Raw genomic sequence first — 24,988 nt, forward strand, 5'->3', positions numbered from 1 at the left:
TAAAGTTTAGTTTACAAGAAAGTTTTATTATGTTTGATATTTTAAATCATTAACTTATACACAGAAATAGGGATTTTATACAGACATCTTTGACATCTGAACGTACAGATGTTGGAATCGAAAGGATTAAATGGAAGTACTACTCATAAACGCCAATTTTATAAATTTATATTAGCACCTTTAATACAATTATTCACCCATGTCAACAATATTTTAGTCTGTTTAACATGAATATGAGAAGATAACATATTATCCATTTTCTAAACTTATTAACAAAAACACTGACAGACTCATTTCTAAGGAATATTACATGTATTTATTTTAAAAAGACCTCCTATCTTGAAAGAAAGACATTATATCAACACCAAAATTACCACCTGATAATGATGTGGAAACTAAATTCAATGGAGCACATCCATGTAATAAACCAAGATGCATGCATTAGATGTATGTAATCAAATATAAGAGTCATTAGAATTCAAAAGCACAAAGAAAGTTTACAAAATTATTGGAGATTTGACATGTGATATAAAAACGTAGTAACTTATATCAAATCCAATGTAAAAAATGCCTGTAAGACTATATTGGCTCCACAACAAATAATCTAAGAATAAGAATGACAGGTCACCTTACGATTTCAAGCATAATTGATTATGAAACAAAACCATAGAAATTCATGGTAAAACACATAAAGAATCATTTAAAAATTTATATCAAGTAAAATCAATACAAAAAACTAATAATAATAATTCAAACACAACAAAATTAAGAAAATTAGAACAATCATGTGAAGTTGTCACAAATCGAAATTTCCTTAGAGATTGAATCTTTGATGATAGATTTAGATCATCTGAACACTAAGCACGACTTGAACACACAGTTTGAACATATGGTTTACATTTTAAAAAAAATTACTTATCCTTACCATACTAAACTTTCTGGTCGATTTGTTCTAATAATATTCATGATATACCAAATGAACAAATCTAATTAAACAAAAACAGTTAAAACACTAAGAACAAAGTGAAAAAGAAATTCTTGGTCGATGCTCTTAAAACTTGGACCGAATACAACACAATAAACCCACGAAAACACAATCCAACTAACAAGTCAGCATAGTTTTAACTATATTTCCCACGTATTTAACACTACAACAACATAACAGAAACGTCAACAAGGCATCAGTACTATTGTTGCTATGGTAACAAATTTGTTTATTGTAATAGCTTCACGAAGGAAAGAGCATGAACTAGATAAATTAATGATGATGCTCTGTAACGTAAACGACAGCTGTTTTCTTCTATGGACAGACAAGGTTGCTCTACGTTTATACTCACCGTGGTCTGATTTGATGCTTTTATCATCAATTATGTAACAGTCTATGGAAAGCAAAAGCTATTGTTCACTGAGTAAACAAGAAAAAAAGTTGAGTAGAAAGTCAATGTTAAAAGTTGTTCCAAACATTTTATTTAAACGCAATATCTCGTATACACCGTTTCAACGAAAACTAAAGGCCGTAGTTTCCGGTACCACATACTTGGCGCCAATTTCAAAGTTATTAATATCATATTGATACTACAAAAAAACTAGTACTCTTTCGACTTTGGTTTGTAAACATTTTGCTTTAATGTTCGTTTTAGATTACAATACATCATACACGTACAACTTTAACTACGATGTAACATAAAAGGTGTTAATGAAAAGATATGAATCAAGGCCCCCCCCAGTCACCCAAGGGCGGATCCAATCCTCATTTTCGGGGGAGGGGAGAGCACCTGAGTTTTAGTATCATTACTGTAAATGGTATTCTTGCATTTCAATCCGACAAAAATAAAATGTTTTTGAAAATGTACTTATACTCAAAGTTTAGTTCATAAAGTTAAGTTAGTTATTTTTGATGGGTAAATAACAGAGTAATTAAATTTCTTCTCATAGAAACGTCCTTTTTCAAAATCGCAGAGGTGAGCATGGCCAATCTCCTGGATCCACCACTGCAGTCACCATAAGCTATATAACTGAGCTTATTGTTTAACAAGACATTTTATGTCTAACAAATGAATTCTAAATGTCATTGAAACTTTAAATGTCCACAGTCACGGTACATCATAATTAATTAATGTTAACAATTATTTTAGGACCAAAATGTGTGTTTAACACATAACGCTTTGTCATGTGTATGTTTTACAGACGAATCACTTTTTTAGTTTTAAGAAATGAACCTATCAACAATAGAGTACATCAACCACTTTTCGTATATGTTCGGTGTCTGCATGAGATGTCCTATCTGACATCTTTTTTACTACACAGGTTGATAATGTAGCAAAAGTTATATGTAACAATGTTTAAAAATAAACACTGCCGGCATCAGATGCTTATAAAGTAGTGAATTAGCCTATATTAGACGGAAATAATGCATCAAGCGCATGTTGGTATAATCAAGAGTGTAAATGATAATGTTTTCGTACTGACTGACGACTTTCTCAACAAAAAGGGCCGCTTGACAGTTAGTTTACACATTTCAGCACACACTGACAAGTTATACTACATTATTCATAGAAACAGTGTGTGATTTACTGGAGTAAACCCCATTGATGATTCGTTTTAACATTACAGGCTTGCTTAGGAATATATGATCGAAAAATTTTAGAACTGCGTTCAATTAAAACAGTTTCACTTTTGGCAGAATATAATGAGCCTGAGGTATTGCTGAGAGGAGACAATCAGGATGGTATATCCAAATGGATACATGCTAATAATAAAGTGTTAACCAGTTATTTTGCTAGCTAGTTTAACTTTGTTCTTGATATTAGGATGGTGAGTTTGTAATATTGCTGAGAGTACCTAAACAAAGTCAGAATGGTGCATCTAAATGGACTTAGTATTTAGCTAAGTAAAGAATTAATGTAGTTTTATTGCTTTTGTTTCACATCCATCCCATACCCACCCAAACTAGCAAGACACAGTTAGTTTCTCTATAAAGAAATCAGTTTGTATGCTTGTTTAACACGTTAACTGCGACAGCCGCCCTAGTGCGCTAACTGTCTTATTGGACTACTTATGATAACTCTGAATAGAGCCAAAGTAAAGATGTTAATGCAAGGAAAATGACTCCCCGCTTTCCGGATTATCATATTATATGGATGGAATTGCGATACACTATATTAGCAGCCGCGTTGGAAATTATTTGAATGGGAATGGAGGAAAAGGAATACGAAATACTGTTTCGTGAACCGTATAATTCCGTGTTGTTAGTTGGAACGGAACACTGGACTCAACTGTGAAATTTAATGTAGTGTAGTTGTCAGTCACTTGACTTTCTTGTCATTTGTTAGATGTAATGTTGTATAAAATCTATTATCTATTGGTTGTCAGTTAAAGAGAAGTATGTGAATTTTGTTGATAATGTTAATAATGACAAATTTAGTTGTTTACAAATCACTAAATATCATTATTTGGTTGTTGGCAGTTGTGCTAAGGTAAGAATATAAATTATTAGTAATTCCATCTTAACCTAAAATTATGTGAATGTGTTCAAATTCATACTTAAATAACAATATACTAACAGCATTGAAGAAATATTATATAAGCTTGTTCTATAGACATGTTTCATTGTTGTCTTGATGATAAAACAACTCTCATTCTGTAATTTCTGGCATTTAATACTTTAATCTCAGGCACTTAGCTTCAAAGGCTAAATATCTATTTTGCCTCAATTTCACCAGAATAATGGCTAAGCTTCACAAAAATTACAAAATCATCCATTCACAGTAGGCTGTTACAAAAGCAGTAGGGTATTCAGCTGTAAGCCAAGTGTAGTCTTTGAACTTGTGCTTTGCAAGGGGATTTCAACCAAATTTTTTGTAAGTTTTTACAGTTTTGGGGTAGGGTACGATAAGCGGACCCGGTTTTTTATATCGAAGAATGTAGGCCTAGTCTTCGATATCTAATATTCGCATCTAAAATCCTAGACTATCAATTGATATAAAAGTATCTATTAATAGTCCTCAATAACAATCATATGTTTTAAATTAAAATATGAATTTAATATTTACAGTGGTGAAACGGGTCCGCTTGTACTATACCTATTATTTCATATTTATTTATGAGTTTTCCTATTTTTGGTTCTAATTATTTGTTTCATTGTTCTGGTTCATTTATTATTAAATTTATGAATTCATATTTAAATTTTAAACATATGATTGTTATTGAGGACTATAGATACTTTTATATTGATTGATAGCCTAGGATTTGAGATGCAAATATTAGGTATCGATGATTACATTCTTCGATATAAAAAACCGGGTCCGCTTATCGTACCCTACCCACTTATTGTGCTCTACTCAAAACGTTCCTTGTTTGAACATTTTATTCATCTCTTCATTGACAGTACTAATTTTGTAATTTTTCATCACAATTCCTCCGATTTGTGCTGCTGTCTTACAGTACTAAATTGGAAATAAATGTAATTTTCTGCAACTGTTGTTTTACTGAAAAGGTTAATTTAAATTTATATATATATAGGCTACAAGACAAATATAAAGAATATATTTTTATATGACAATACAAACAAACATTTCTTGTACAAATGAGTTTTAGTTTAGATTTAATTTACCTTATGAGCTGAATAACTTTTCAAGTACCAGTGTATTATAATAGATCGAGTTAAATGATAATTTTTACAACAGTGTGTAAAATTAACTTTTTTATAGTTTTTATTTGTTTATTTTTATATTGAAACAGTGTATTTTGTTTTAGTGACCAGCCACTAGGAGCTCAGGATGGTATGGTGTTGGGGGTACAGACAAGTGTCAATGTATCCTCACAGGTAGCTGATTCAGTAGAACCTCATGTCCAATCACCAATAGGTGTGGAGAACACTATCAAGGTAAAAGATTTAAAACTAACACCAGACGGTGAGGTTTAATTGCAGAGCATTAAAATTTAACGTTATTTTGCCTAAATTTTGAATATGCCACTGAATTAAAAATGTCGAGTTCTTTACTTTGGTCTAGAAAATGATTGATTGTAGGCACTGTACTTCTGTTGAGTAGGATTAAGATTCTTGGAAAAGAAGCACAACAACTGTCATGCGTCACCTATTTTCTGCTGTAGGACAGTTTCCACGGAGAGATCAGATTCATCACACGTGATAGCCAGGGGAGCATATGGTATCAGATAGACCAATAGTGTTGTCTCACTCAGACTGCACTTAAAGACCTGAAATGCTTCCTGTCTATTCTCTGTCCAGAAAATATGTGGGTTACCTCTTAAGTTTCCTTTTCAGAGTTCATGATGTAGGCTCTTAGATGAAACAACGTTATTGGGCAGGGAATCTAGCCGTATTTGGTTTGGGGTATGACAGTATGGCTTGTATCTTCTCAGGTAAGGTTTTGCAACTAGAGAACCCCAGAATTTCACTCATTTGGCACCGAGAATGCGCTTTCTGGTATTGACTATAATCCCAAAGGAGTCATTCAAACAGTAATCACAGATAAGCGAGATGCTACTGTTCTTTGGACTTTGATACCACAAGAATGTTGTTGACATAGTAGAACTATAAGCCCCGCAAAACACCATAGATGAATCACTGGAAGGTCTGTGCTGCCAATGGTCATGTAGGAGAAATCATAAAAGCCAAACAGCATAATGAAGGCTGTCTTAGGGGTACCACTGGGAGAAACAGAAATTTGATGGTAATCACTATTTTTCAGGAATGTGAAGATCCATTGTAGAGAAATTTGTCAGACTATTGAGTAAGTGTTCGAAATCATGTTGGGAATCGGGTAGCGGTCAGGAATGGTTCTGGAGTTAAGGGCTCTATAGTCTGCACTTGGTTTCCATTCAGAGCCTATCTTGGGGACCATGTGGAGGGGAAGAGACCAGCTGCTCCAGGAAGGTCTGGCAATTATTTGGACAATGTTGTCGAACTCCACCTGGACGAATTTGAGTTTATAGGAGCTAGATGTTAAAGTTTGCAGCAGACTGGTGGACCAACAGTAGCCCTGATGTAGTACCATATGTCGTGATTGACCAGTAAGGCTGGATTTCCTGAGAGCCAGGTGAGTTCCAGGTAGTTTTGAAATGGCTGGGAATATGCAGATGCAAAGTTAGCATTTACGGTCTTAATAGATCGTACATTTAATGCAGTTACCGTTACAGGAATCTGCCTGACACAGCTGTTTTTACAACTGCCAGTCGATGAGTTAACATGTTGGTTGTGACAGACGTCCTAGTGTGCATTTGTCTCATACATTACTCAAGACCACTCAGTATAGAGTCGCAGGGAAGGTGTTAATGTGTGATTTTTGCATTTACTTTTTCTCATTTTAATTTAGATATGTAAGGGCCGAATAGTTTGTCTTCATATTGACTCACAACATACAAGATATGGTTGCAACTCAACTTATGTACAGTTCTTATCTAACATGATCAACATTTTATTTCTAGTCCTGGAACATTTATGTATATAAAATACACAATCTATCTATGACAAAAAGTTAAAGTTCTGAAAATTCTGTCACTGAAATAGCTTCCAAATTGTTTTGTCCTTTTGGATTGGATAAACTTTTTTGTTTACAGTTCTCAGAAATAAAAATCCAGGAATTTCAAAGGTTGACGTATAAAGGAGAAAGAAACATGGGTGGTTGTTCTTCAAACTGATATGTACCTTAATATGAACTACCAACTGATATCAATAGTCTAATTTTTTTTTACAATAACTGGTTTTATGCTAAATTTGAGCTTATTTACTGAGTCTTGCATAAAAGATACGTAAACTTTTTTTAGATTTATACATTTAATACAAACACTGTAAAGTTGTGAGGTATTCATCCACAAGCCTACAATTTTACACAGACTTTGAACTACACAGTTAATTTGGTTCAGACAGTAAATTCATTTGATTCCAAAATTAGGACTTCTTCTTGAAATTCTATTAATTTAATTGTGATTTTCAGATTTTAATGAAAATGGAGAGTTAGAGTCTAATAGAGCTAATCTAGCTTCATTTTTGTTACAAAAAATTATATAAAACTTTAAGTATTAATGTTAATTTATTTTGATAAAAAAATTATTTCATTCAAGTATTTTTTGTGTGTTTTAAGCATACAAATAATAGTATCTTAAAAATGGTAACTTATTGTTAATTTAAAATTACAATAATTTTCCTCAAGAATGATTTTATTTCTTTTGTTTCATTGTTTTAAATATTATAATAGTTTCTTAGAAAAATATTACATTACCGTAATATTTTGTTTAGTTTTAGATTAATTTCTAAATAAAATGTTTTTCCTGTTAAAAAGTGTATATTTTTTACTTTCAAAGCAATTTGAGTTGTGTCACACCATTTAAAACACTCACTGTATGTTTACCGTACTTGAGGTTGACACTGAACCTTCACACATTCATTTCCTCTTCCCCAACTTGCTAATCTCCAAATAAAGTAATTGATCATTGCTCTTCCATAAGAGGAGAATGTGACAGTGGAACCTTGATATATCGAACCTCAATATATTGAGTTCCTTAATAAATTGAAGTTTTGTCTATTTCCTTGAATGTGTCTTTTTTTAATCCCAATTTTATCTCCATATATCGAAAGTTTAACATAAATAACCACAATATATCGAATTTTTCAGTTTATCAGCACAAGGAACCGAAGTTTTATACCATATTTTTCATGTTGAGACTTGAAACCCACACCACCGACACTCCTGTATTTTTTGTTCCGCCACTCGCCAGAGATGAAACACCACTCATTGCTCAGTTTGATTTGGACTTAACTTAATTTGAGCAAATTTAAGTTAACTCGTAAACAATGTGTGTTAGATGATCAACTTTGACGGTATTTTGTGTTTAAGTGCAATAGAAATCGGATTCTATTTATATAACTTTTTCAATTATTGTCTCATGTTCCCATATGTACTGTTACTATAACTATAACATACTATAACTGTTACTATATGTTTAGTTAAAATTGACAAAGATGTTTAGTTAGGTATTATTACTGTAGATTATTACTGTAGTTGTTGTGGACCTTTTTATATTGAAATCTGCTGATTTAACCTTGATATAATGAATAACAGAACAACAATTGTAATCCTCTATATATCAAAGTCTACCCCAAACAGCCTTAATGTATCGAAGCCCATTATATAGAAATTCTCAATATATCGAAATTTTGTATTTTCCTTGAGAGTCAATATATAAAGGTTCCACTGTAATATTTTATTGGAAGATACTGTGGTTGAGCTACTGTTGTGTGGGGATGGAATTGTTTGAAATCCTGTTCATTCATATAAATGGAATGTAATAAATTCCTGTACTTTTATGATTCAAAAAGAGAATGTGACAAAATGCTGCTAGCTCATAGAAAGAGAATATGATAAGAATGTTACTTCTTTTATGGTGTAAAGTACTGCTCGTTTATAGTAAGAGAATGTATAGAATGTTTCTCATTTGTGAGAGTATAATGTTGCTAATTTGTAGGAAGAGAATGTGATGGAAGAGATTCATTCCAGTTTTGAAGACGTTGCGGATGCAAGAGAGGAGGCACAGGATGAGGAGAGGTCTCAGTCAGAGCCGACGACGGTCAACTTTCACCACCAACACGTCAACATTGCAACAGAGTAAGTGATTCCCATACTTCTTTATCTTACAAAGGCTTGCATGTTTTAAACTGTGTGTTCATTTCATGAGTGCTGTACGACCCTCATGGTGCCAGAAGAAAACTTTAATTGTAATCGTATGTAGGTATACACATCAATAAAGGTCTTTCTTAGTAGAGTACAATGTCACAAAAAAGGACACTGAGCCAGAACTAGCAGCCGATCAAAGGTGGCTAGAGTTTACAATTATTAGATAAATATAACCAAGATCATGGTAGTTTGACTAATTTATTCACAGGCAAAACTAGAGCAATTGATTATTGCTGAATTCCATTACAATGGAATAATCTAGGGTTGAAATAAAAGTGATTCAAGCATCAGTAGGTATTATTTACATCGCTTAACTGAAAGTGCAAGATATCTTTGAAAGGCTGCCATTTCCGGCTAGATTGTCCATTTGAGGTTAGGTTTGCAGCATTTTTACTCTACCAATAAAGACCTTTAATTTGGTGTGCATACCAATCAATGGTTACATTTAAATATTTTCTCCTGACTTCTTGTGGGCTGTATCCCTGAGGAAGTAACGGGTCACTGGATATGTGTTAAATTATATTTTTTTGTCCAGTAAGTCTGTGCCAAGCTTTGTAGCTCTATTTTAAATTGTTTCAAAAATATTTAACTTTCCCAGTATGTTTTGAACACCTTGAATGTGTATATATATATTATGGAAACTTAATATAATTAGTTACGTTTCTTAGTAGAGTGTTGTGTATCATGGTCCAACTCCATGCAATTCACCTAACTTTACTGTTCTATTGTAGAGTGAAAACTGTTGTCTAGTGTGCTGTTATCTAGTTTTAATAGCTGTATATGAATGGAACATTCATATTATTTTGATTGTACTTTTTTATATGGTTTAGTGTAGTTTAATTAGTTTTGATACATTAATATTTATTAGTATACATAGACACATTGTAAAATGACTTTTAACATTTCATCAAAAACTGATTTAGAGACAATGAAAATGTCTCTGCAGAGAATGTGTAGAGGGAATATAATTTCTGAAAACTGTGCTTTAAGATAATCTGTATACTTATAGGTTTCAATGTTAATTATATGATATTGTACAATTCACTGTAATAGTGACTATTTGTAATAATATATATTTTTAGTTGTTTATTTAAGAAGTAAAGAAATATTCATACAACTAACATTTTTAAATAAAATTTTATAAGAAGGTGTAAACATGTTGAAATTTTCTGTATTATGTTTGAAATACTATGATAAATGTAAATAAAACAAAGGCATAATAATAAATACACCTCATCTTCCTTGAAAGTATAATAGCCCATTAAGGGCTATTTAGATGAGTCTTATACATATAACTTGTACAAGTTACTTTATAATTTATTGTCATGGGACTATTGACTCAAGGCTAGTTCAAGTGACTTCTAGAATCTAGTTCTACTACATTTTCTTCAGAAGTAGTAAGTCGTATCTGATTTGATGAGCAATGAGGTATATGTGGGTCAAAAATTTTTGTTTTGTATTCCACAACAATTATCTTTCAAACAGTTCTAAAACTGCATTACTTGTTCCAACCTCCACCTAAGAGCATTGAACTTTATCTTTTGATCACTTGAATAAGGTGTTACACATTTAACCCCAAAAACTCGTAACCGACCAATGTCACACCGCAAGGAAGCAATAGAACTAAAAAGAAGGCACTTGAAGGAGACTAGTAACTGTTAAACGGGGTCAGTAGAAAATCACTTGTGGTCACGTGACATCAGAGAAGCAGGACAGTGATATAAGCACTTCTATTTTCAAGGGGACCTTGGAAAATGCTTGTAACTTGTAACTGTCCTGTTGGAACAGAACGTTACAGGCTTGTAACAAGTCACTTTAACAAGCCACTAGTGAAAAAGCCACATCTAAAATCCATCTTCAGGTCTTTGTTTGTATTTTCCGTATGGAGGGTAATACTTAACTTATTGATGCAGATATAATCACATTTGATTTAGTAGAATGTATAAATGAGAAGGTTTTATTAATTAAAACATGTGGTTGGTTTCCTTTATAATTTTAAATTAGACCCGATCTCATTGGCCATAGGCCTTGAAACTTATTTTATTTTCAAATTGATGGAACACCAATGGGAAGTCCTTTATCTTGCTTAATGCCAAATATTTTCATCAGTCACTTTGAAATTTTAGTAAAAGAATCTCTACCATACTTTCCTATAATTTGGATTCATTATGTTGACAATATATATGCTGCGTTCAACAAAAATAAGAAAATCTTGATAACTTTATAAATCAACTAAATTAATTTTACTCCAGCATTAAATTTACTCATGAAATTGAATCCAACAACTCACTTCCCTTTTTAGATGTATCACTATAATCAAAAACACAATTTCAAAGCTATTACAGTTCGATATATATCGTAAACCAACCCACACTGATAGTTTTATAACAAATTAATCAAATCGTCCACCAGCACAAAAACAAGCTGTCTTCCATTCATTAATTTATAGATTATTAAACACTCCTCTAATCAAAAGAAAGATTTAAAAAAAGAACTTCAGTATATAAAAAAATGTTACTGTTTTTAATGGATAAAAAGGGGATTTAGTTGAATGTATGAGGTCTGTCTAAAAAGTATCCGATCGCCGACCAGTAGACAGCCGCGGCGTAACTGACCGGCTCGAACCGGTTATTGGAGGGGAGGGGCGAGCCTACTCCTTCCCATATTAGGCATTGAATACGATCCAGTCACTCAGTGAGTCACAGCGCTCAGTTCCGTACAGTACTGCCATGTGTGTGCGTCGCATTTCAATATGACTGAACGTGTTAAGCAGCGCATTTGCATTAAATTTTGCCAAAAACTTGACCCAGCATCAGAGACGATTACTATGATACGGAAAGTTTATGGTGACTTGTCTATGGACGATACACAAATAAAAGAGTGGTTTCGGCGGTTTAAAAATGGTCGCATATCAGTGGAAAGTGATGACCGATCTGGCGGGCCTTCAACGGCCAGAAATACTGAAAATTTTGAACGTGTTCATGCAGCAATTAATGAAAACCATCGATTGACTGTCCGAGATCTGGAAGAAGATTTAAGAATACCAAAATCTTCAGTTTGTAACATTTTACACAAAGATTTAAAAATGAACCGTGTTTCTGCAAAATTTGTTCCTCAGCTGCTGACAGAAGAGCAAAAGAACTGTCGACTTGAAATCGCACAGGACAATCTGGATTTGATAAAAAGTAACCCAGGGCTATTAAAAAAAAATTATTATTGGTGATAAGTCATGGGTTTATGGCTACAACCCTGAAACAAAGGCTCAATCTTCACAGTGGAAAACTCGCGAAGAGCAGCGGCTGAAAAAAGCAAAACAAAGTCGAAGCAATGTCAAGACAATGCTGACAGTTTTTTTTATATTTGTTCATCACGAATATGCTCCAAGAGGCCAGACAGTGAATAAGAAGTATTATCTTGAGGTGTTAAGGCGGCTACGAGATGCAGTGTGAAGGAAACGATCTGAACTGTGGACAAGCCGTTACTGGAACCTGCACCACGACAACGTGCCAGCTCATTCCTCATCTTATTAAACGTTTTTTGGTCAAACACGACATCAATCAACTACAACAGCCTCCCTACAGTCCTGACATAGCTCCTTGTGACTTCTGGCTATTTCCGAAATTAAAAATTGTTTTGAAAGGAAAAAGATTTGACGATATTGAACAAATAAAACAAAATACGACGAAGGACCTGTTAGCCATTCCGCAAAATGAATTTAAGGAGTGTTTTCGGAAGTGGGAGGAGCGTTGGAATAAGGTAGTGGCTTGTGGAGGGGAGTACTTTGAAGGGGACCAGATTGCCGTTGCCGCTGAGTAATGTCAGTTCATGCCAGATGTCAAGGTCGGATACTTTTTGGACACACCTCGTATGTTTAAAAAAGCTAAAAAGAAACATGACAAAAAGTCAAACACAACACTTTTATTAATTAAAAACACAAATTGGATTAGCACTACATAGACAAATTTATCAAAAAATGTAAAAAAAATCATTAAAAAAACATACAAACAAAAACGCCACTTATAAAACAACAAGTAACTTGAAGAATAAATTGAAAAATCTAAAAGATTATGAAAAAATTATCAATAAATCAGGCATATATCAAATAAAACATGATGACTGTAATAAAAAATATATTGTTCAGACAAAAAGAAAAATGTATACAAGATATAAAGAACATTGCTCCCTCATTAAATTAAACAGAGAAGAAAAATCGGCTGTCGCACACCACAGTATTAATACTGGGCACACTATATCAAAAGCAAACCTAAAGTTATTATTACACATTAACACGCCTAGATATTTAAATGCATGGGAATCCTATTATATAAATCAAGTAAATACAGAAGATCAAGAAGATGGATCAATAAAAAATTCAATATTACTTTCACAAAGATTACAAAAATAACTTTCCAAATTTATATAATATAATTCCAGTAATGATTTAACACTTACATACACACATTCATCTTTCTACCAGTCTCCCACAGCTCCTCAGATCAGAACTGCCTCGGCTAACCACTTGAGAGCTATCGTTCAGTGTTAGCAGTAACCAGGGACAACTCTTGAAAGAAGTGATGATGTGGGAAAAGGCAATCCCTAATCAGGAAGCCGTTACATAAAATGATTTATCAAAACTCTAATTCTTTGCTGAGGCATTTGCAAAATATATCAGCTTGAGTGTTTATTACACTTCCATCAGACAAAAATTGAAAATAATTAAAAAAAAAATACTTTATAGTATCGAGGGTTGTGCATGCTTCGACACAAGGGTCAGAGACTTGCTATTGGTGAGGGTGACAGGTGGTGGTGCTTGCAGCGTGTGTGAGGTCAGGCAGTGTGTTGTTAGAGCGGTTCAATGTAATTTTGTTCTTTTTATTTTCTCTTTTACGTTGTTTGCTTTTTTTCTTTATCTTTCATCAAGAATTATATTATTAAGTTCATGAGTTATTTTATGTCAACTAAGCAATTTTGTTTATATTTTACTATAAAGTATAATTATGTTAAAATTTTACAAAGTCTGTATTCAATTAATGTTAATTTTCTGCATTTATATGAGGTGGAGTGGTAGAGAGGGCTTGACAGCCCTACCTCTGCCTCTTTAACAAAGGCATTTTTCTTATAATGCATAGAGCTTTTTTAAAATGTTTGTTTGTTATTTCTTCTTCCAAGTGAACAGAGATCAAATATTCTTGAGCACTTTAATGGTTAATGCTGCATATTACTACTAACTGCTTGAAGCCGTGTAACTGGCTTATCAGCAAAACATGGCTATTCAAAGCGTAATTCTACTCCCTGACAACACTTGGCCACACTGGACTCAATGTAACTATGATAAAGGGGTAGATATGTTTGTGCGAAATTTGTTACTGATGTAACCAACTTCATTCTTTGATAACATCATAAGTAAATTTCTGATTCGGTTTTGGTGTTCAAAATTGTATATACTCCATCAATAAATGTTCTAATAAAATTGTCAGATAAAGATTTCACTCACTCATAATATAGAATGAAATAGAATTAACATTTTGATAGATCTTTATTCTTCTATTTTCAAATTATTTTACTAATTTTATTGTTGTACAACGTAGTGTGCTGTTTTTACCTTACAGTAATTTTGTGTAGTTTGTTTATTCACACTGAACTTGTACCAGTAAACACTAGCTAAAGTGTAAATGAACTCTTGTCTACTAAAGATTACAGTGTCGTAGTGAGTCTAACATCTGGTTGAGAACATGTTATAAATCAGCACTACTTTAGTGTTATACTATAAATTGTCGGTTGTTTATGCACTTTAATGACGCATTGTCTAATATCGTGAGCACCGCATTACACAGATAAATGTAACCTTTGATAAAGAATGTGTTATAAGTGAACTAGTAAATATTGTGAAATGAATTGTTTGTAAGTTGTGTAGCTTGTTGTCAGTTGTTTACATTCTAGACACGCTTTTTTAGTATCAGTCATTGATTATCACTGGCACACAAAACCGTATATTTTTCTTTCCATTGTTCAGCACTTTTCATAAATAGGTTTAAACAATTTTTAATTCTAGTTTTAAAGAACATCAACATAGATGTGAATTGTAATTTAATTGTTACAGTACATGTTACAAAGTTTTAACAAAATAACCATGTATTGAATAGGTTTTTAAAACGTTTTATGGTAATTTTTCAGTAATAATTATTGAAAACTGTAATCGTTTTTTATATTTTACATAAACGTCAAAGTATAATGATAAAAGTATGTGGGCTTCATAATCTTTGCACAAAAAAAAAATTTAAATATTTGTTTCAAAGTTTATACGTGTACCCTAAGGGATACATAAAAAATTAATTTACCTAAAACAATTAAGCAATTGTGCACCTGAAAGGGTAGTATTTCTATAAGCATGGGCTCATATTTCACAAGCCATCAGGACAGGAAAAAATTAAAAACACTCATAAAAAATGCTTCACAACATTTACCTCATCGGCCGCACAACACGGTTTACGTAAGCCTGGTGTGTACCGATCGGGTACTCCCCATGGCAGTTATGAAAAATTGTGTGTACTCGATGGGGTACATGTCGTCGTGAACATGTAAAAGCTCCAGATGGCTCAAAACTCCAAAGAACTCTGGAAATTTGTAGCAATTTCTGTAAACTTTTTACCTGCTAATCCAAGACATGCGCATGAATTGAGTAAGGCTAAATTTATATTTTTAAAAAAACAAGGCAAAGAACGTAATATATAATTCATTCATCGCTAATAATGATATAAAAAGATAAAATTACCAGTCATAAGGTAAAATTAAATTACAGGAACTCGTCTTTTGAGGTGAGAAATGGGTAAAAAAAGGTACTTCTAAGACCTCCTAAGTAAATCATGCAACAGTCATTCGACAAACAGATCAAGTAACCAGTGTTGAAAAAAGGGGGTTGTTGTGGATAAGGTAGACCACCATGCGCTGTGGGGCGGAAACAGCAAAAAAAAACCTTCACAAAACTCAAATATCCTAAACTAAGAAATACAGAATAAACCCATTGGGTCAAAAATTCGAGTAAGTGATCTAGTTATTTAAATGAGGAATAAATAATCTATTAGTATTTTTCATAATCTCCACTTTTTAAATTTGAAATTTTAGAACTTTTTGACATGTATGTAATAAGGGGCAAAACCATTCATACCAAGCTTTAAAAACAGATGCAGTACTTTTCTATTTTTATAATGCACTGTAATATTGAAACCATTTAAAAGTATAGATTAATATTGTGCCTGATTTCTTTAAATAAATAATTAGAATCACTCTCATATTAAAATTTACAGGTAACAAAAACAAATCTGTAATACAATATTAACTGTTTAAATTAAATGTAATTATAAACATAATATATAACTAAGAAAAAAGTAAATTTGCTTAAACATGTGTAGGCTATGCTGTTGTAAGTAATGTACCACTTGGTAGCTGCAATCTGAAGATGACTTGGAAAATGTGTCTGTCCGTTGTCTTCTATAGAATTGAGATGTTCATAATTACAATACCACAAAGTATCGTACTGAATTATCTTAGTTTGTAAATTGATATAAAAATGTACTCAAAGATGGAATATTATATTCAGTGTATTGTATTTTTAAGAAACTAACTGTTGATCAGTTTTAACAGCTGATAGTTTTAACAGTCTGGGTAACAATTCAGTGCTTATTTACGTTGCTAATAAGCTTGACAGTTCTCCCATCTTAGATAAAACTTAGCACTAATCTGTTAATTAAAAACTGTTGAGTTAGTTTGTTTATCAAGCACCCCATAATTTGATTATTAGTTAGGTTGACGGTTTACAATTAATGAACGTTACATAATGATAATGATGTAACGGATTAAATATTAGATTAATATTTTAATTATGCATATTACATTTACACCAGTAGCTTTTCTGTGGTTGAATAGGTGTTATAATCAGAAGAAATCACTAGTTAGCTCAATGTAAACCTTTTATCAAGCCACTGTTCTCACATTTTGAGAAAATTTTAAAGTTTTCACATGGATTTTGAAGAAAATTGTATCTATTGCAATTCGGATATTTCCAATTACTTCAGAAAAACTTTTTCAAATCTAACACTAAATGCCCATCCTTTTAACCACTCTAAACAAGACTAAACATACCAGAAAAAGTTACAAAATTTATCGGATGAATCTGAAAAACCCTAAGATATATCAAAAGTCATGTAAGAACCAAAAACAAATATTTTTGTAAATTACCAGGAAATTCGAAAACACACTTTTGTTTGGATCTACGATGCATAATAACTGAGTTATACTATTCCTTTTTCAAATTTTTAATGAACGCCATCTAGAAATCTTAAAGAGATATTGTAAATACAATATTAAGAAGTACCAGAATAAAAGTTGTTTATAATTTCTTAATTAGTTTTGAAAAAGTGTAATTTTGGATCTATATTGGGAAATATCTGGGTTAAAATTCTTGCATAAATGTGGAGTTGCCTGACAATGAAACCTTTGGTTTCAAAAGGCCTTGTTCAAAAAATAAATTATATTGAAAGTGTTGTTTTAATAGTATTTACTAATATTTTTATGTTTTATTTGAACAAAACCATCAACCTGTTTCTTGAGCATATGCACTGTTATTATGAACAAAAACCACTCAATTTGAATTATTTTCTGTTTTTGACTAGATAATTCTTTTACTCATAATTTTGCTACTGAGGGGACTGGACACTCGTATTATCAGATGCTGGTAGTCTAATTGTATACAACAGCTAGAGTAGTACTGGTATAATTTCATCTAACAGTTTTGAGGAAGTTTATCAATCGAATAGAATTATTTCGTTTCGGAATTTTAAAGTTAGCGTAAAATTTCTTCAATTGCCATGGCCAAAAATACATAGATATAACATGAGTAATGTAATTGCAATAATGAGATAGTTTCGTGGTCCTTGGAAAGGTGTGCAATGGTAATTATTAGCACTGCATTTGAGCAATGTTTTTGAGTGAGAGTCATGAACTGCAGATGCTAAGAAGTAGGGCGGGACTGCGGCGGTGTTGACCTGAGAGAGAAATACTAGAAATAATTATAAAAAGAGGATTCGGATCTAACTATTCAACCTATTTTAAAATTAAAAATTCCAAAATTCATCAAAAAATTTAGCTTACAGAATGACTCTCAGAAAATTTTCATTTTAAAGTTTAGATAGAAGTTCAGTACAGTAGTTATTATAATTAAAATAATTTTTCTGCTTCTGTACCTCAAATTTTATGGAGTCATTAGTATATCCAAGAAGGGTTAGGAAATTCTGGGAAATATTTCAGATAAACTTATAACTTGGGTTCAACACAAAATTGCTTTTTCAATAGCAGTTTCTTACTTTAGATATGTCTTATGAACTCAGTGATTTTTGTTTGTTAAAAACAATGGATCAAAGGATTTGTATCAAATTTATGTGGATATTTGGAGATGCAGCAGCTGTAGAGAAACTGTTGATGCCACATCAACGACCCCCGTTTGCTCCAGCATCCCAAATTTGTTGTTCTCTTCCATAAATGATTTAGAGAGCAGTCTTAGTGAAAATAACATTTTAGAAAACCTTGAAGACAATGGGGAAAAGTTAAAAGCAGCTGCAAAAATAGGAGCAGCTCTGTTAGAGGAAAACAATTTTTTGAAAGAAAAAAATTTGAGGCTAGAGATCAAAATAGAATTATTAGAAGAAAAAATTATTAAATTTTAAGCTGAAGAAAATAAGTATATTAGTAAAATAGAAGATTTACTTCATAATATTTCTGAAACACAAGTTCAACTTGAAAAGGAAAAAAACTTCGGATGGACACACAAAGTATCTTTGAAGAACATGATAGCCAACAAGGTCAACTAGTTGATGACTATGTCAAAACAATAGATCATTTGAAAAATACAATTAGTACTCTTGAAAAGAAAATTACCTCCCAAAAAAACTCAACAATCAGAGTTAACAATATACTCTAACAAGGGAACTCAAGCTGAACCCCTACACCTCGCCACTCATCCTGCAACTGTTTCCTCAAGCTTTCTCATCGATCTTGCTCAGCTAAAAGATAGGCAAAACAGTTTGGAAAATGCAGTTAAGGCCTTAAGGACACAAATTCAAGATGCACCACTTATCACAGAAAACATATAACTGCAGCTCAAAGTCACAAAATAGTGAGGAGCAATGCGCTAATTAAACCTAACTATACTCCTGCTAAAAAAGGAAAAAAGAACTTTTTTAGCGTTTCATTGCAAATGGCTAAACAACGTTTAGCTACTCAAGACTTGGATCAGATTAAGATAGGGGGAGTCTGTCAAACCCCATCACAAAAACAGAACACCACCTGTGTGACTCAAGGCTCCAGCCAAACGACAACTGACCAACAGATGATAGGGGGAGTCTATCAAACCCCGTCACAAAAACAGAACACCACCTGTATGACTCAAGGCTCCAGCCAAACGACAACTGACCAACAGATGATAGGGGGAATCTGTCAAACCCTGTCACAAAAACAGAACACCACCTGTATGACTCAAGGCTCCAGCCAAAAGACAACTGACCAGCAGATGATAGGGGGAGTCTGCCAAACCCAGTCACAAAAACAAAACACTACCCATGTGACTCAAGACTCCAACCAAACAACAACTGACCAGCAGACAAAGATAGGGGGAGTCTGTCCAAAATCCACCCTGCTACACAAACAGAATTCCTTAACACAGATTCTAAACCTAGAACCAGAACAAACAAGTACAAGACCACTGGATACTCCAATTCAGGATGGTAACAGAACTGTTGTGGAAGTACAAATGCATTACCAGGACAACTACTCACCTCCACAACATACCATTAATAGGACAGTCCAAAAACAGTATTTTTTAGAAACTGTTCCACAGAAGAGAACGTGCTACAAAACTCTGGTATTCATGAATTCAATGTTCCAGACACAGAGAAATGCACCCTCTTTCACCAACCAATCAAATGCAAAACACAATTCACCATATTACACCAAAATACAGACAGAATTGCTAACAAAATTAATAGAATGAATTCTCTCCTGGAAATACAAAAACCAGATGTCTTGATTGTAACCGAACACGGCCAAAATAAAGAAACACTCCTGAACACTAGGCTTATTGGGTACACACTGATTTCTTACTACAGCAGGAAACAGCATCTAAAGGGGGGAGTAGCTATCTACACGAAAGAACATCTTAAGGAAAACAGTGAGGCTATCATCACTATTGAAGATCTCTCAATAGAAATGGTATGTGAAGTGGCTGCCAGCATATCAGATCATACGGGACAACTATGTACCATAAAGGGAAGAAAAACTCAAACGCCAACCACAACTTGTTGGAGGGGTAGAAACATGAGTCACAGAAACATACTGACAATGAAACATCTCCTTAGTCAAGAAATCTGGACATAAGTATACAACTCCAATGAAGTTAATGAAGCATATGACAATTTCAGCCGAACTCTTCTTGCAGCACTCAATCAAGCATGTCCAGTGAAACATACCAGGTGCAAAGAAGCGGAAACAAAAATAAACACACTCTCCACAACCCTAATGCTCAACAATTGAGACAAAGATTTCTTTTCGCTCAAAACGCTTACAACACCACTGGTAGGGAGGAACATAAAAGACACGCTGCCCATCTCAAAAAAGAATATGACTTGCAACTCCGCCACCTAAAACAACAAGACACAATAGCTAAGATAACAGATGCGGATAATAAAACAAAAGCCATCTGGGATGTCATAAACTTAGAAAGGCAGCCAAAAGAAAACAAAAATGCCCTCACCCAACTCGAGGTAGGTGGCCAGGTTACGTCCAGCCCAGTGCGGATGGCAGACTATCTCAACAACTTTTTTGTCAACATGGCTGAAGAAACCATCATAAACAATGGGCTGAACAATAAACAACCATTTACTCCGACCGAAAATAGTTACATCCCCAACCTGACACTGAAGCCAACTAATTCAGAAGAAGCTGCCAAAATTATTAGTGAATTGAAGTCAAAGCCCTCAACAGGATACGATGACTTATCTACCATAGTCCTGAAAAATTGGCAAGACGATCTTATAGAACCACTGGTGCACATTACTAATTTATCTTTTTTATCAGGAGTTTTCCCGTCTGCCCTGAAACTGTCAAAAGTGTACCCCAAGTTCAAACAAGGTGATGCCACAAAAGCAGGCAACTACAGGCCTATTTCACTAATCCCAACCATATCCAAAGTAATAGAAAAATTAGTGCTGATTAGACTTCTCGAACATCTTTCAAACAACAATCTCTTAACAGAATATCAGCACGGCTTCCTACCTGGTAAATCTACAACCACAGCACTGATTAATCTTGTAGAGTTCCTACTAGATCAGCATGAAGAGGGGAACACATCAACTGCCATTCTTCTAGACTACAGTAAAGCCTTTGATAGTCTTGACCATGAACACCTTCTGAAAAAGTTAATGACACTTGGAATTCGTGGAACCTCAAAAGCATGGTTTACTTAACGGAACGAACACAAATGGTTGAGATAAGATACAACAATAATAGAGAAACGGAAAAGGTCAGGTCAAGCACAAAAAAGGTCACAAGAGGTGTACCCCAGGGCTCTGTGTTCGGACCCATTATGTTCATTCTCTTCACAAATGACTTCCCTAAGTACATACAGGAATACAGCAACTGCATCATGTATGCTGATGACTCAGTGCTCCTGCTCGGCAGAAGAACTCCTGGTCAACTAGAAATAGATGCATACACAGCAGTGAATATGGCTATCCAATATTGTCATAACAACGACCTAGTTGTGAATGAGAAGAAGACAAAACAGCTCATTCTAGGGAGGTGTAGAAAAAAAAGGCTACCAGAGACCGATGACACCACCTTTACCAATTACCTTGGGGTAACAGTTGACCAAGACCTTTCTTGGACACCACACATCAACAACCTCTGCAAAAAGCTAAGCACTAGACTTATGTAATACGACGAATAAAAAATATAGGAAACACCATGACCACGAGGATTTCATACTTCTCCCTGTTTGAATCCTATATCCGCTATGGGATAGCAGCTTGGGGAGGGACAACTTCTGGCAACCTGCAACGCATATTTTTGAAACAAAAAAAAGCCATAAGAATACTGGGTAATCTCCAACCACGAGAGTCTTGCAGGGATGCTTTCAAGCACCTCAAAATCTTAACAGTCATAGGCCTGTACATCCTGGAAACAGTAACGTATGTCCACATCAAGACTCCAGGCATAGCAGAAAGGGGTGAGCAATTCCATCACTACAACACCAAACGTGCCACTGACTACTGCCTTCCTGTGCACCGACTCCGCAGCACTAAACATAAGCCGAGTTACATCGGCGCCAAAATGTGGAACTGTTTGCCAGAGATGCTGAAAAAGGTGGATCAACAACAATTCGCTCGTCACTTGAAGACCTGGCTTCTCAATCGACCCTTCTACAGCATCGAAGAATTCATGAGCTGGCAAACTCAACCAGACTTTTGAAAAATTACTCAGAATTGTACTTGCTCCTCAGTAATATTGTATGACACTATACTTATCTTGATGATAACGTAATAAAGATATTTTTGATTTGATTTGTGAAAATGGAATAAAGTATAACAAAGAGTGGGAAATGTTAACAAAGGCCTTGGTGTGTCTGCTATGAGTAAAGCAAGGGTTTATGAGTGGTATAAAAGTTTCAAAGATGGCTATGAAGACGAAGATGACAAGCCCTCCGGATGCTCCATCACATCAACAAACGATAAAAACGTGATAACAGTGGAAGAAATGGTTATGAACGATCGCCGTATTAGAATCATAGAAATCACTGATGATGTTGGCACATCAATTGTCCCATGCCATGATATTTTTTGTTATGGCATGGTATGAACTGTGTAGCAACAAAATTTGTTTCAAAATTGTTAAATTTTGAACAAAAACAGTAGCTAAATGAAGTCAACAGTGATGCAGAATTACTGAAATGTGTCATAACAAGAGACGAAATATGGGTTTATGGATATGGCATTACTAAGGCTCAATCATCCCAGTAGAGGCATTCTGGATCACCATGACCGAAAAAGACTTGAAAAATGCAATAGAACATGAAGGTTATGTTCACTGTGTTCTTTGATTTTAATGGCATAGTGCGTCATGAATTCTTGCCTCAAGATGAAACGGTCAATAAGAGGTACTATATGCAAGATCAACGCTGTTTTTGTTGAAGCCATCTGAAAAAAATGCCGGGTTTGCACCAAACAATTCATGGCTTTTGCACCATGACAGTGCATCTGCTCACAATGCATTGCTTGTCAGTGAAGTTTTGGGCAAAAACCGTACATTAACGATGCCCCAGCCTCCATATTCTGTTGATATGGCTCTATGTGACTTTTTTATGTCCAAAAATAAAGAGAACCTTGAAGGATCATCGTTTTACAAGCTTAGATGGCAATAAAAGTGCATCGCTGAAAGAGTTAAAGGCTATCCCAAATATCGAGTTTTAGAAGTGTTTTGAGGATTGGAAGAAGCGATGGCACAAGTGCATGAATTCTAATTTGGACTATTTTGAAAGTGAAGAACATTAATGTAGATGAATAAACAATTTTTTTAATGAAAATTTCCGTTACATTTGGAAAATAAATACCTTGTAAAGCATATACAAGTAATAAAATGGTATTCGATTTAAAAAAATTTATCAGCACAATTAGGAAGATGCAGAGCAATACCAGGTACAGCAACCTATTGAAAGCATTGAGTGTGTTAAGTGCAAAATATTATCTTGTTAATATACTACATATTTAAAACTAGTTTGTTTTACTATAGCTTTCCTTCAGCTTTGAAGTTATTTCTCTTCAAAGTACTACATGTGTTTATGATTTTTGGCTTATAAAAGATCTCCTTAAGGAATATATAAATATCCCTTAAATTGGTTTAGAAATGTTTCTGTATAAAAAACTTAAGATTGTATTTGAATGTATTTCAAATCATTATGTAAGATTTGTATTTTGTTCTAAACTAAATTTGTTTTAAAACGATTGAAAACACTGATTTTAGATTCTAAATATACGTACAATTTAGTGGGAATAATTATAAAATATGTTACACTCAACTAAATTAAAATATCTATTTAAGTGAATTATATACACTTTTAATATTTCCCTTGTATGACAAGCTCATTCCAGAAATAACAACTAATTAACGGATATAATAAAAATAAATTTAAGTTTTTTAAAGGTTTGTTAGATAAATTTAAATATGGTTTAGTAATACTACACAAAATCTAAATTGAAATGTTGACTTAATCTTAAATGAATCAATTATAGTCAATAATTGTATGATTGCGAGGTATTAAACTAGAAGTGGATGGATAATTAATTAAAGTGAAACATGCAGCAACATGATTATGCCCATATGAGTATTTGTGAGATGTGATAAGATAAGAGTAGGCAGTGTAGACTGACGTGGACCTCTATGTGTGCTGTGGTGGGAGGACAGCCAGGGACAGTCAGTGCCAGTGTACAGTGTGCTGTGTTTGTGTGCAAAGTGAGGTCAATGTATGGGTCCCTGACCACGTGAGTTACATCAGTCAAGAGACATTTCATTTTGTAAAACTTTGTAACCAGGAAATAATATCTTTCTTGGGACTATAATTCTCTTTATTAATTTCATTGTAACGTTCACATTAAGAAAAATTTTTGTTAATATAGTTTGGAATAAAATTTACTAACATGTTACCCTTGAAAAATTAAAAAAGTGTTTTTTTTTATATTTATTTAAATAATTTGTAAATCAATTATTAAATTAATGACATTTTAGTTATTTTTTTATTTTAGTAAGCTTTTAAATACACAAACATAAGTTTTCAGTTTATTCACCTACTCCTGCATTGCACCTGCAATGTTACCATTGATGTATTTGGGATTTTAATTATTAAAGATCTAAGAGGAAACAAACTATTCTAAAGAGGTTATTTGTAAACAATTAGACAGTACATATTGAATGAGTTGTCATCATTATTAACAACTAGGGCTCCGTCCAGCTTCATCCATGCAAATTTAAATTTGGGTGTCTATGTGTTGATAATTTGCTATTTTGTCTATTTCTGTAGATAGAATTTGGTACATTTTTGCTTCATCCAGGAGTGATTGTTTGGAAAATTTAATATGTGATTCACAGTTCTTTTGGGATTTATTCCAACATATTTATTAAATGTAGAACGTAGAAATTTTCCTACACACAACATTTTCTGTAATCGCCGTACTGAACCTGTCTTGACATCAGAATAA

General features: G+C 33.5%; 2 protein-coding genes across 7 annotated transcripts in view; one reads left to right on the forward strand and one right to left on the reverse strand.

The window, feature by feature from the left end:
- Positions 1–24,988, reverse strand: part of LOC124364694 (protein FAM92A-A) — an 80,782-nt gene that overhangs the window by 34,423 nt on the left and 21,371 nt on the right. Inside the window, exon 1 of one of the 5 annotated variants that reach the window (XM_046820372.1) lies at positions 926–1,201. The exons of 3 other annotated variants lie outside the window; for them this stretch is intronic. In XM_046820372.1, the coding sequence (XP_046676328.1) occupies positions 926–966 (41 nt within the window). In that variant the 5' untranslated portion in view covers positions 967–1,201. Of the gene's footprint in view, positions 1–628; positions 847–925; positions 1,202–24,988 lie in introns of those variants that run through there. One more of the 5 variants, XM_046820373.1, reaches the window with a different exon arrangement.
- LOC124364693 (SUN domain-containing ossification factor) overlaps positions 3,292–24,988 on the forward strand; it is an 86,882-nt gene continuing 65,185 nt past the window's right edge. Inside the window, exons 1-3 of one of the 2 annotated variants that reach the window (XM_046820361.1) lie at positions 3,292–3,476; positions 4,756–4,885; positions 8,485–8,624. In XM_046820361.1, coding sequence (XP_046676317.1) covers positions 3,403–3,476; positions 4,756–4,885; positions 8,485–8,624 — 344 coding nt within the window. In that variant the 5' untranslated portion in view covers positions 3,292–3,402. Of the gene's footprint in view, positions 3,477–4,755; positions 4,886–8,484; positions 8,625–24,169; positions 24,275–24,988 lie in introns of those variants that run through there. The other variant, XM_046820363.1, reaches the window with a different exon arrangement.

This window comes from Homalodisca vitripennis, chromosome 6 (genome assembly GCF_021130785.1).
Source record: "Homalodisca vitripennis isolate AUS2020 chromosome 6, UT_GWSS_2.1, whole genome shotgun sequence".
Lineage (NCBI taxonomy): Eukaryota > Metazoa > Arthropoda > Insecta > Hemiptera > Cicadellidae > Homalodisca > Homalodisca vitripennis.